General features: G+C 38.1%; 1 protein-coding gene across 1 annotated transcript in view; it reads left to right on the plus strand.

Moving 5' to 3' along the window:
- Positions 1–12846, plus strand: part of maco1b (macoilin 1b) — a 102908-nt gene that overhangs the window by 37288 nt on the left and 52774 nt on the right. The window contains exon 3 of the mRNA XM_059954551.1: positions 8625–8766. Within this exon, the coding sequence (XP_059810534.1) occupies positions 8625–8766 (142 nt within the window). The remainder of the gene's footprint in view (positions 1–8624; positions 8767–12846) is intronic.

Here is a 12846-nt window from a genome sequence, read left to right on the forward strand (position 1 = left end):
GTGATATTATCAAACAGTCTGACATCAAATGTTAGGAGATACAGATGACTGTCAGAGATTTGCTCAATTGTGCATCTTGAAGAAGTGAGGCAGAGAATTTGAGGGAAGTTTCAGATCTTAGGACCTTTACGTTTTAAGTCTAGATTATTTGCAAATAAAATCAAAGATTAAGAGCGCAGTTATGGAGTAAGATTTGTAGTCTAAAATAAAAGATTGTAATTGCAAAGGTGAAGAAATACAAGACCATAGGGAGAATTTCAAATCAATGTTGAATTTTAAAAATTCATCATTTGCTTACTGGGAGCTTTGAAATAGTCAAGAATGGTGGTATAAAAAGAATAAATGAGACATTTTAGCAGCATAAGAACTGAACTAGGTGCATAATACAATGGATTTTGCTTAATTGGTCCATTGATTAATCACAGTTATTTGGGACAATTCTTAAAGAATAAAATCTGATCAAGAAAATAGCCGGGATTCCCTTTGCTTATTTGGGACACAAGGCCCCTTAATTGGGGCAGGAGACTGATGCCAAATAGATTCCAGCGAGTCTAAGTTATGTGCACTTGAGTGGCCATTAGACACTACACCGTGCTTAGAACAAACAGTTTATAAATAGTGTCAGTTGCATGTGTTTATTTTCAAAAAGCAGTGATTTTTGTCACTGATAGTTGACAAGAAATAAACAGTAAGATAGTTTAGAATTATTTTGCTCACTGTGGTTTCAAGCATTCAGGCTTGAAGATGCTGAGTGAAAATGAAACAATTTCACTACTTCAAGTGAAGAACTATGAAGAATTTGAAGGTTATCAACAGTCGTCTTGAATGTTACAATGAAAATGAACTTTGGCGGAGGCAATCGTCAGAAGTATTATATGAAGTCAGTCCATTATCTGCACTAGCTATCTATGCTAATTTTGTTCATTTACAGTCAAAAGAGTACAGCAGTGTGTTCATTGTCCATCATATCCAACGATGTTAATGAAACCTGTGCAAGAGAGTTTTTAAAGTGGAGGAAAGCTGTTCCACTGAGACAGTTCCACTCCTGACCTTGTAAGTCTGGGTTCTGTGGTAGGCGCAGTCATCACAGACTGGGGTCTTCCATGGTTGCAGTAGTTAACCATAGCTGCTGCTGATCCTTATCATGCCTTTCGTTCTCCTTGAAGCGTTGCCAAACCACCTTTTTGACCATTGGATCTCACTGTTGATTTTTATCTGCCCAGTTCACAGGAGCTGGCTTCACAGGTTTGTTCCTATTTCACTGGGTTATGAGGTCTGCCAGCTGCCCTCACCTAGTTTAGCTTGCCTGTCGAAGTAGTGTATTTGCTTGCTGTCACATGCAAATAGCTACTTGGAACCATAGGTGAGTGTCCATTGTGGACAAAAGATGAGTGAGCTCTCCTGGGATGGATGTGTCAAGCCACTTCACCAGAGGTGCTAAACCTCCCTGGACGCCCTATACCCGGCAGTGTACACTGGATGAACTCTTCCGTTGCTAGCTACTAGGAACTAATGCACAGTTTTATAGTACTATAGTAACTTTGGTAGTATTCTAATTTGTTCTGAATGTCATTTAAATGCATAATTTGTTACTCAGCTAAACCGTAGTTTGTCCCTTTTTTAAAATACCTTTTTTAACTATTTCCAAGAAACTGATAATTGGGGGTAGCTGTTTAATTGGGTCCTGATGTGTCCAAATTAATGGGAATCTATTGTATATCTGACATGACTTATACCGTAGATTTGGTTTGGTTCAAACTTTTAAAGTTTTAGCCCCAGGGAGAGAGAATGGGGCAAATTTTCATTTGTACATTAACAGTCTGTAATTAATAATTTGCTGATAGTCTATGGATTGAGAGAGATAGCCATGAGGTGGAATTGGATGTTGTCTTCACATAGGTTTGGGCATTACTGAAGGGCAACATGTAAATGAAACAGGGACAAAGATGATTTTTAGCAATATAGTTCGGGGTTAACATTAAGGTAAGTACATATTGTAGGTGGTTCTCAAGCTATGACTTGATACATATGAATAGATCACAACTACATGCATTTGGAGGATGGCGGACAGATGTTCAGGGAGCTTAGTGCAATAGACAATAGGTGCAGGAGTAGTCTGTTCGGCCCTTTGAGCCAGCACCGCCATTCACTGTGATCATGGCTGATCATCCACAATCAGTGCACCGTTCCTGCTTTCTCCCACAAGTTAGCTAGTACAGCTAACTTATAAAAAGCAGCAAATGGGCCAAGGATACCTGAAAGGAGGGAATTTTTTATTTGTAGTTTTGTAAAATATTGAGGTGGATTTGGGAGTGGCAGTGTAAAATTATAAAGACCTATGCAGTGGAAATGAATATTTGGAAATCACTGCTTGAGGCATTGGGAGTAGTAGCTTAAGCAATATAACTGATGACTAATAATGTGGACTGACAAATATATAATAATGGCTAGCAATTTGGTTGAAATGGAAGGAGGATTGTGAGCCTGAGATATGCTCAAATGGCTTGAGGAGAGATGGAGAAGGTAATAGTCAGATAAACCAAAAACCTGAAATAGAAACTGCTGGAAATACCTAATTCGTCAACATATCTGGAGAGGGAGTAAAGGATTTGAGCCAATATTTCTACATTGATTGCAGTCTAGGATTGAAACCTTAAAGAGGATGAGCTTGTGCATGAGGGAAATGGTTGGACACATTTGGAGGCAACTCCCTGGATAGTCTTAGTCATAACAGGAGGTAAAAATCATGAACTGTATACACCTGTTGGGAAGTGAGGCAACAGGAAAATAGTTTAAAATTGTTGGCAATGGAGCAAAGGAACTAAAACTCTTCATTCCAGGGTTATCTTAGGATCATCCTGAAAAATGAGATTATGGCCCTGAGTATGCAGGGTGGTTTCTTCTTTGCACAGAGTTTGAAGGTAAACGCCAGGTGAAACCACTGGAATATAACCCATTTAAGTACCTTTTTTTGGGATGTATAAATGCTCGGTCAAATGTACAAAAGAAGCTGCTAGAATTGGCAAACATGGAGTTTGTTGTTAAGATTCCACCCTGCTGTAATTTATCATGACATCAATTTCATATGGGATTTGGGGACTGTGTGTGTGTGTGTTGGGGGGGGAATGAGAGAAGTAAGAGTTTCTCTAAAGTGAAATATTATTGTTTGTAATAATTGAAGCATATAAATGCTTTGAGCTGTTTTATTAGTAGCTTTTTAACTGTACTTTTAGTAGCTATCAGAACTATCAAGGAGGTTTGGGTGGTGCAAGATGTTGAAAGCTTTCAGGGGAATTTGTGAGTGGAGTAGCGTGCAGGAGTTTCCAGTGATCTGTTGGAGGCTTTGCTACCACTCAAGCTTTGATGCTGGAATCCAAAACTCATCAGGCACTGCATGGTGAATTAGAGTATGGGTGATTGCAGGCAGATTGGCCCACCAGATCTGACTTTTGTTTGGGGGGAGGGGGCGATGTGGAGTGAAGTGCTTATGGTGTTATGCGTTCCATCTTTCTCTGCCCTTTTCCCCATCTTTCCCCCTCCCACCAGCACCAACAGCCAGCTATCTTCTCTCTCCATCTCTCCATTCTCTGCTGTAGAGTTTCAGCCCAAAACAGACTTTTTTTCTCTTTCCTCCCCTCCCTCCCCACCCCACAGATGTTGCTTGTCCTGCTGAGTTTCTTCAGCAGTCTTTTAATGTGCTAAGTCAGGGGTCGGCAACCCGTGACTCTTTCATCTCTGTGCTGCGGCTCCCCGTGGTTTGTTAGTTTTTGAAATGTAATTCGAAATTTGAAGATTATGGTGATCTTGTACAATCTAAAAACGTTGTGGAGACCCCATTTCCTGGCACATCCGAACCGGCTCACAATTAGCCACCGTTCCGGCTAAGGGAGATAGCCTACGGGGGTTTGTGAGTACGTGTCTTTTGGAGCATCCGCGCCCACGGGGACGGGTTGAGGGAGGCTTTAAATCAAAGCTGTTTAGTTCGAATAAAGTTACCTTTGACTGCAGTGTCTTTATTTTAGCGCTGCGTGTAGCGCTACACCGCTACAACGTGTTTTTTATCGCTATTAATATACATCACCACTGCCAATGCCTGACACCCGCCAGTGCGCGCTTTCTTTTAATTCTTCAATCCAAGGTAGGCTAACTATGGAGTAACCTTCAACCCAACGTCTTTTTTTCGGAGTTCAAAATGTTTTTGTTGCATGCAGAAATGTAATTTCGTTTTCTCTGCAGGAGTTCATCAATTTCATAAATGCAACACATTATAGTTTGTTTATACATAGCATAAAGGCAAAAAAAAACCGTTGTATGCAGTGTTATTTCATTTTAAATGTCAAACGGGTTTTGTGGCTCCCAGTGTTTTCTTTTCTGTGGGAAATGGGTCCATATTGGCTCTTTCAGTGGTAAATGTTGCCGACCCCTGTGCTAAGTCATTCCTCTATTGTAACATAGTCTGTCTTAGTGCAAATTGAATTGTCGTTTTGGTTCTTCATGTAAGTCAAGTTAACTTAATAATTTAATTTCTCTATATAAATTTAATTTATTGTGTTGGAGGTGAAAATGACTAAGACAAATTGGATATTGTTAAGTTTGCATGCAGTATTTAGATCATTTGTGATCACCCATTATTGATACAGTTGGTCGGCGTCGACAATAGATGTTGCGTCCCACCTGTCTACATGATATGCAAGTCAGGGCTGTACGATATGGAGAGCAAGCTGTTACCCCTATAGCAGGCTCCCCTCTCCATCCATCTGATGGATATACAGGAATGGCAGTGACTGATACAGCTTAGCACCAGCAGGGTCACAGGAGTTGCCAGTCAGCAATGAACTCAACATTGAACTTTCTTAGGGACTTCAGCTCTGAATCTTTCCTTGTGGTTTACTCCTGGAACTGAGTTGGTATAGCCTCAAGGCAGCAGAGGTTTGAGATTAGAGTTTTCCTTCTTGATGTGCTAGCAACCACGACTGACGAGCCCCATCTCCCTAAAGCAACAGATTTTAAGGTGCCAGTAATCAGTCTTTGCCCCTTATCCTGTCAGTTGTAATGATTCTGCTGGGCTTAGTAGTTAAACCACACATGAAGGCCAGGAGCTGGACTTGGTTTTTAGAGGCTATTTGAGATGCACGCCATTGGAAGCATTTAATAGGTGGTGGGAGCTTATCCCACTACCCCCTCCCCTGACACTGAGGAACTAAACCCATTTAATTATACTCTGGTTTGGATTTTCAAATACTGGAATTTGGCCTTAAGGTTTAAACTTCTAACAAATTTTATTAAGTAAAATTATCTATTTGAAATATTTAAATCTGATTTTGTTATTTAGAGTTTTCAACATGGATGAATGACTTAACCCTACTTGTATTCTTCATATTGAAGAAGGAAAATGTAGGGCAAGGGAACTGATCTTTGTGTTGACGGAAGATGAATCTCCTTTCCTCATTGAAACAATGCATAAATGTTCCTCTCTTAGGTTTCTGGATCTGGCTGGGATGAGTATGTCCATAATCTTATTATTCCAAGGTTGTCAACATTTCAGGTGATTTAATTGTTTTCACAGTTGAGTAAAAAGCCATGTATGATTACAGTAGAATGGACTGGAAGGTGTACAAAATGTTGAAGTAACAAGGGCCCATGTCTGTTCTGTGCACAACCTCCTACAGTAATTCTGTGTGCCCATGGCATTCATAATAGATCAGGCCTTGTAAACTCTAAGCACAAAGGCCTTTCCTCTTTGTCTGACTAACTAAGATTGGAGCTACCTAAACCTCTGGTTGAATACTCAATCCTAATGCAATCATTGAAAGTTGTTTGAAAAGTAAAGGAAAAATATAGATACTGAAAATCTGAAATAACAACAAGGTGCTGGAAATAGCAGAACAGGTAGCAATGGTAGAAAGAGGTTGACGATCTTCATTCAGATCTAACAATATCTGTGCTTGGCTTGTACCACCTTTCGCTATTCAGCCTCTACCCAGTCAATGAGATTCCTTCCCTGCAATTTAGAAAAAAGCTGATTTTGAACTGATGAAAGGTCGTTAACCTGAAACATCAATATTTTCCTTATTCCGCAGTCATTGATCTGCATCAAATATTAATTATTTTGTCTAAAAGTTTTTGTTTACACTTAGTTAAAACTAGCTGAGGTAAATGGCAGTTACTGAAAAAGACATTGTGAATGGAGAGTTGATGGTTGTGATATGCTGGAAAAGGATTTAACTTCCTTTTAAAATATCTGTTACTTTGGTTTGTTAAAAGTACTTAAGATCAGAATATTATCTGATCCTCTAGCCTCAAGCCTGTATTACCATTCAATGTTGTCATAGTTGTATGCCTTAGATCTTTTCTTCGTTTCTATGCCAGTTCTCCAATGTCCCCAATTTCCTGATGCTTCAGAAATATATCTTGCTTCCTCTGTAATTACTTCCAACATGTATCTTTCACAGTCATCTACAGAAATGAATTCTAGACAATCTTTGCTTTCTATGACAAGGTATTCCTATGTGCCCTGGTTTTTAAATGCACGTTCTCTTATAACTAGGACCAATAAATCCTCAGTTTGTTCATTGTCATCAAAAAATGGACTCCCAATTACCCTGTAGTTTAAGATGAGTTCTTGGAATACTAATATCTTAAATTTGTTCCCAAATCTTTGTCGAATTAATTTACTTGTCCAAAGCATGGCTGAACTGAGGAAAAGATTTGTCTGTCTTACTGATTATTTTGTGAACTTTGAGCATTTAGAGATTCTCTGAGGAAGGGTTAAAGATCAGTTACACAACCATATAATCAGGAGGAGGCTATATGGCCCCTCAAATCTACTCTTCCATTCATTAAAGGTTACAACCAATCATTAAACTGATTGCAATCACACCTCTGCCTTCCTGTCTGCCCCAGGAACATTTCATTCCCTTGTCTCCCTCTGCCTTAGGAAATATTCTATGACTCCTAAAGACATTGGAGAACTGCAAAAGATCATAACCATAAAAAAAGGAAACCCATGATGCTTCATAACTTTATTTTTAAACGGTGAAGTGAAATCTAGTTCTAGATTCTGCAACAAAGAGAAGCATCCTTTCAAAATTAATTCAGCCCCGCAGAATCTTGATTTGTTTTAATCAATTTGTCTTTTCCCTTCTAATTTCCACCAGTTGCAAGTTGTCTCCTCTTTCCTGTCCCCGACCCAACCCTATGAAACCACTAAGCCGATTGAGTCCACACCAATTTAGGCAGAACAATCTCATTCTCTTGTAGCCCTACAGCATGCTTTCACTCACTAGCCCAACAAATCCCATTTGGTTCTTTTGATAAGGCATTGTTTTACCTATTAATGGCCTATTAACCTACCAGCATCTTTTGGACTGAGAGGATACAAGAATACCTGCACAGTCACAGGAAGAAAGTGGAAATTCCACACAGACAGCAGTTGAAGTCAGGATTGAACTTGTGTCACTGGGCCTTGAGGCAGGAACACTATTTGTGAGCACTGCTGAACACAAGGCCTCATGCCTATGTCATGCCTCACTTGCCAACCAGAAACAGACCCATTAATACCAACTGTTTCCTGTTGCCAATCTTCTATCTTGGCTAAAGTGTTGTCTCCACTGAGCATTTGTTTTCCACAATAACACTGCTGCATCACCGATCAAATGCATTCTGCAATTACGATGCATTCTTGTTGAGATTTGAAGTCTGCTTGAAAAGTGATTGAGTGATCCATGTTGGTTGAATTCTATTTACTGAAGAATGTGTAACCTTTAAGAAACAAAGAAAAGGCAGGAAATAACAAGAGAAAATACTGAAATAAATGAATTCTAGATTTTATTGTGACCCTTCAAAGTTACTTAGCTAACAAATTATTTTCTGATTCACATTTTACCTGAAGACCACCCTGAACCAGATTTTGAACTTAACCATGCATTGCAGAGAGCTCAGTAGTTTATAAAATTTTGCTGACTAAAATACGTTCTATCCCAAGAGGAATGTCAGTGGCAATTTTTTAAAAATATAAATAACTGGCAAATCCATTTTATAGCAAGAAATATAAAATAAAATTTATTGTATTGCAATAAGACCTTGAATGCAGTATAATGAAGTGCAAGGTGGTGAAGTCAAAGGAGGCTTCACAGTGCTGATTCTGTCTTGTGTAATGAGGAAGAACTAACTGAATTTTATTATTTTCTTTGAAGTGTATGAAAACTAAATAATTGGTTCATAGTGTAAAAAGGTTGATAAGTTTTCCATTGAGTAGTGGCAAAATGGGGAGAGATAGTCAGGTTTCAGCAATTGGCTGAGAACAAAAAGGGAAAACAATGCAGAAGAACAAGATTATTTGTAGTATTCATAATAAATGGTGCAGAAAAAGCTTCACCATAATTTAAAGGAAGAGCTAGTTGGGTATTTGAAGGCAAAGGACGGAGGAACAGTTTGGGAACCTAGTGTAAGATGATGAGTGCAAAAATAGGCTGAGTGGCCTAAATTTCATAATTTTTATGTAATTCCATCAATTGGTCTGATTAAATGGATGACTTTTTTGAACTTTGAGTACTTGATGACAAAATCAAATTATGTAATCTGTAGTTCAATGCCTAAATTGTTTTCTTTTTCCCATTTTGCAGCACTTTCTTGTACCTTAAGTTCCTTGTTGTGTGGGCACTGGTGTTGCTGGCAGATTTTGTCCTCGAATTCCGCTTTGAATATCTTTGGCCTTTCTGGCTCTTCATCAGGAGTGTTTATGATTCCTTCAGATACCAGGGTCTGGTAAGTTGGTTGGAGAATTCTGATGGTTTATACATGTAGTAGTTCGGTCTGTTATGTTTGAACCCACTACTGAACTAACCTTCTAATTAAGAAGCTGTGATCAACTCCCATTTTATTTTTTAAATGATGCAATTTTAATCAATGTTAGAAAAGCAGTGGGGGCGGTAATTCACATAGAGGGCTTTATTTTCTCCAAAATGCAACATGCTTTGCTCTGTAATTATAAATGCATATTACTTTGCCCTCACTGGAACTTGAGAGATCTTTGAGAAGTATACGGGTCTGAAAAGGGTCAGTAGAATATTTGTTGAGAGGCTGAGTCAGCCATTTTGGACTGTGGTAAGTAATTTTTTTTTGTAAAGAAGATTGTAAGTATTTGGAACTTCCTGCCACATTGTTGTGGACATTTTGCTGAATATGTGAATGCTGGAAGATGAGATTCTTGGTTGTTAAGAATTGGTGGGGGTTGGCAGTGGTGTAGATCAGGTCATAAAGTGGGCTGATGGTACGTGATCAATCAGTATCTCATTGAATGGCAGAGTTGAGAGGCTGTACAACCTGCTCACTTTGTTCAGCTAGTACAAAAGTACAGGACTAGTTATGGCCCAGTTGGAGTGGTCATCTCCGGGTATCATATTTTCGGAAACATTCGAAACTTTGTAGAGGTCAGAGAAGAGGTTTACTAAAACAGTTCCACTTTAGCTAGTACTACTTCCAAATTTCCATGCAAGTTAGAGATCTGGTGGTGTTTTCTTTATAGACACAAGACTACATAGAAGAATATCAAAATCTTGAATGGCATTAATAAATGGTAATTTTCAGTGCAGTTTTGAAAGAATCTTTATCATGAGGACAGAGCATTCGGCAGAGAGATCATGTGAAGAAATATATTTTGCATTAAGTAGTTAATGCATCCAAAGGATAGTGGAATCAGATTGATAATTTTCAAAAAGACATTGAAAAAGTAAGATTTATGGAACTCATTGGCTGATTCTTTTAAGGAGCCAATGTAGGCATCTTCCTCTAAGCTAAAACTATTCAAATTGGAATAGATTTTTCTTTAAGTTTGAAGCATGTTTCCTTGGATTTTTTTTTGAAGAATTCCCATAAAACATTGTCTCATATGTTTAGATCTTATAGTTAAATCTTATGTGACATTAAAGTATGTAAAATGGTAAAGTCGGCTTCACTAATGTTTCTTCTGTTGCATTCTATGTTAATAATATGTTAGAATAAATGTAAACTTAGTAAATTAGGACAATAATGATTATTGAAGAATGACAGAGAGGACCCTGGTCTGTTGTGCCCCTTTGTAATTCTCATCTCATTTGCAAGCATGCACTTTGACTCCATTTCAGTTCTGCGTGCGTTTGCATTATTTTCAAATCATGGTGAAGTATTTTAACCATCAGTGCCATAATCATCATTTATTGCAAAGGAAATTCAAATCCCCCAAAAAATAATGGTAACAAGTTCTTGTTTCTCTTATTATGTGACTTATTTTGTGTCTTTTCTCATTGGTACCTATTTGGAAGCTTCCTTTCACTAATCATCCTTTCAGATCTTTGAAAAGTTTCCCTTGCTTCTCTTGGGTGGGGGGGGGGGGGGGGGAAGAACTTCGGTTTTTCAAATTTGCTTGAGAACCATTGTATCATCATCATCATCATCATCATTATTATTATTATATGCCATGTCCTATGACATGGCACATAATAATGTCAAATGACATGGGTGATTGTTCTTGGCATATTTTCTAGAAAAGTGGTTCACCATTGCCTCCTTCTGGGCAGTATCTTTACCAGACGGGTGACCCCAGCTGTTCTTAATGCTCTTTAGAGATGGCCTGCCTGGCATCAGTGATCGCATAGCCAGGATTTGTGATATGCACCAGCAGCTCATACAAGCATCTGCCACCTGCTCCCGTGGCTTCATGTGACCCTGATTTTGTGGGGAGGGTGGAGGTGCTGAGCAGGTGCTGCACCTTGCTGTAAGGTGCCCCGCAGGCTAGTGGAGGAAAGGAGCATCTTACATTTCCTTTGTTAGAGACGTATCACCACCCCCGCTTCCCTAACATACCATTCCTGACATAACTCAAGCAAGCTTTTCTGTACCTTCTCCCTCATTGTTAGCTCTTTTTATATTGGTATGCCAAGAATGTTTGTGATGACTGTTAAGCTTTTATTCAATCCACATAATCCCACTTTCCATGTAACTTTTTTGACTTTTTTTTTAAAGTTTTTCTTTGTTCTTTTACACATTTAATGATGTCTTTCTCAGATTCTGGTCACTTCCCCTTCCACCATACCCAGGTGTGCTGAAATTGAACTCATCTGAACATATTCACTTTTGTTGGTTCTTAATATGAAGATCAGGATCTATGATGATTTGTGGCTGGGGAAAATTGGTATGAATTTTTCTGTGTGCCCTTCAAATTCCCAAGTATGCATTTCAGTGGCAAATCAAAATAAAAACAACAGTGGAAACTTTGGCCAATTACACTTGGGTAGCAAACAAACATTATTACTTAAAATGACAATTAAAGAATATGATTTTAATGTAGAGTCAATTAAAATTCCATTTGAAAGAATAAAATTATAGCAGAATTTCTCACAAATGTGCATGTAATCTTTAAAATAGGGATATTAGGATATTAGAGGAATGAAATTAAGCTTTGTAGGCTTGTAGTTTATGGCTGAGAATTTGTAGTGGGGAAATACAGTAACAGTCATTGCGATAATGAAGGAAATTTGGTGGCAGCTTCTGTAGTTTACAAATAAATTATAACCACAAAATATGTCCACAATTTTCCATCTTTAATCTACAGTATCTACTGCTTTGCAAACCTTTCTAACATAACTTTCTGGAATAACACAGTATTCAGGTAATTGCAAACAACTCTTTCTGGAAAGAAACCCCAAACCTTCAGTTTCGTAAATTGTAATGGCAGGATAATGGATTCAGGTTAATTGGGACATATTGGAGCGGGACATTTTGGCCCAATTAAAAGGTTGCCCCAATTAACCATGGAAATGGTTAAAAAGGTATTATTACGAAAACAGACAAACTACCGTTTAACTGAGTAACAAATTATGTATTTAATTGAAAACAGAACAAATTAGAACACTACCAACACTACAGAATTATAAAACTGTTAGTTCCTAGTAGTTACCAACAGAGGAATTCATCCAGTGTATGCTGCTGTGTTCTTTTAATTCACTGTAAATTAACGAAATCAGCTGAGACATCAACTGCAAATAATGGACAGCCTTTATACAATGCTTTTGACGATTGCATCCTCCAAATTTTCATTGTAACATTCAAGATTATGGTTGAAACCTTCAAATTCTTCTTAGTTCCTAACCCATTGAAGTAATTGTTTTATTTTCACTCCTGGCCATTTCTGGCATCTCTAATCCTGAATGCTTGAAACAATGAGCAAAGCAGTTCTGAATTGTCTTACTGTTTACTTCTCCCACCTATCAGTGACTGAAGTTACTTTCCTGAACACATGCACATAACTGATGGTATTTAAGATTGTTTTCTTTCTGTTGTGTCCAATGGCCACATAAGTACATGGGACTGATGCTAGTTAGAAACTGTTCAGTAACAGTCTCCTGTCTTAATTAAGCAGCATAGTGTCCCCAAGAAATGAAGGCAATGTTCTTGATTAGTTTTTGTTCTTTGAGTTGTCCCAATTAAGCAGCTGCACTGATTATCTGATGGCCCAATTAATCTGAATCCACTGTACTTACAATTCAAGTTGCCCAATAATTGTTTCACGGACTTAAACTAGTTTTTATCATACACTTTTTTTCATTCTCTAGGAAATATTTATAAATTCCTTGGGCAAGTGTATGATATTTCAGCTATTTTAATCATGGATGTTTAGTACTTATTTTGTGATTTGTAAAGTTAGTTTAGAATTGTTTTTAATACTGCTTGGTTTATTGCCAGAGAATCATTTCATTTTGATTGGCTGCTTTACGTGCAAGATGCCAGAGATTCCTAGAGCTAATGACTAGTTACAGCTATTGTAGAAAGAGCTGAAATGTATGCCACACTGATTGTTATACCTTTGTG

This window comes from Hypanus sabinus, chromosome 30 (assembly GCF_030144855.1).
Source record: "Hypanus sabinus isolate sHypSab1 chromosome 30, sHypSab1.hap1, whole genome shotgun sequence".
NCBI lineage: Eukaryota > Metazoa > Chordata > Chondrichthyes > Myliobatiformes > Dasyatidae > Hypanus > Hypanus sabinus.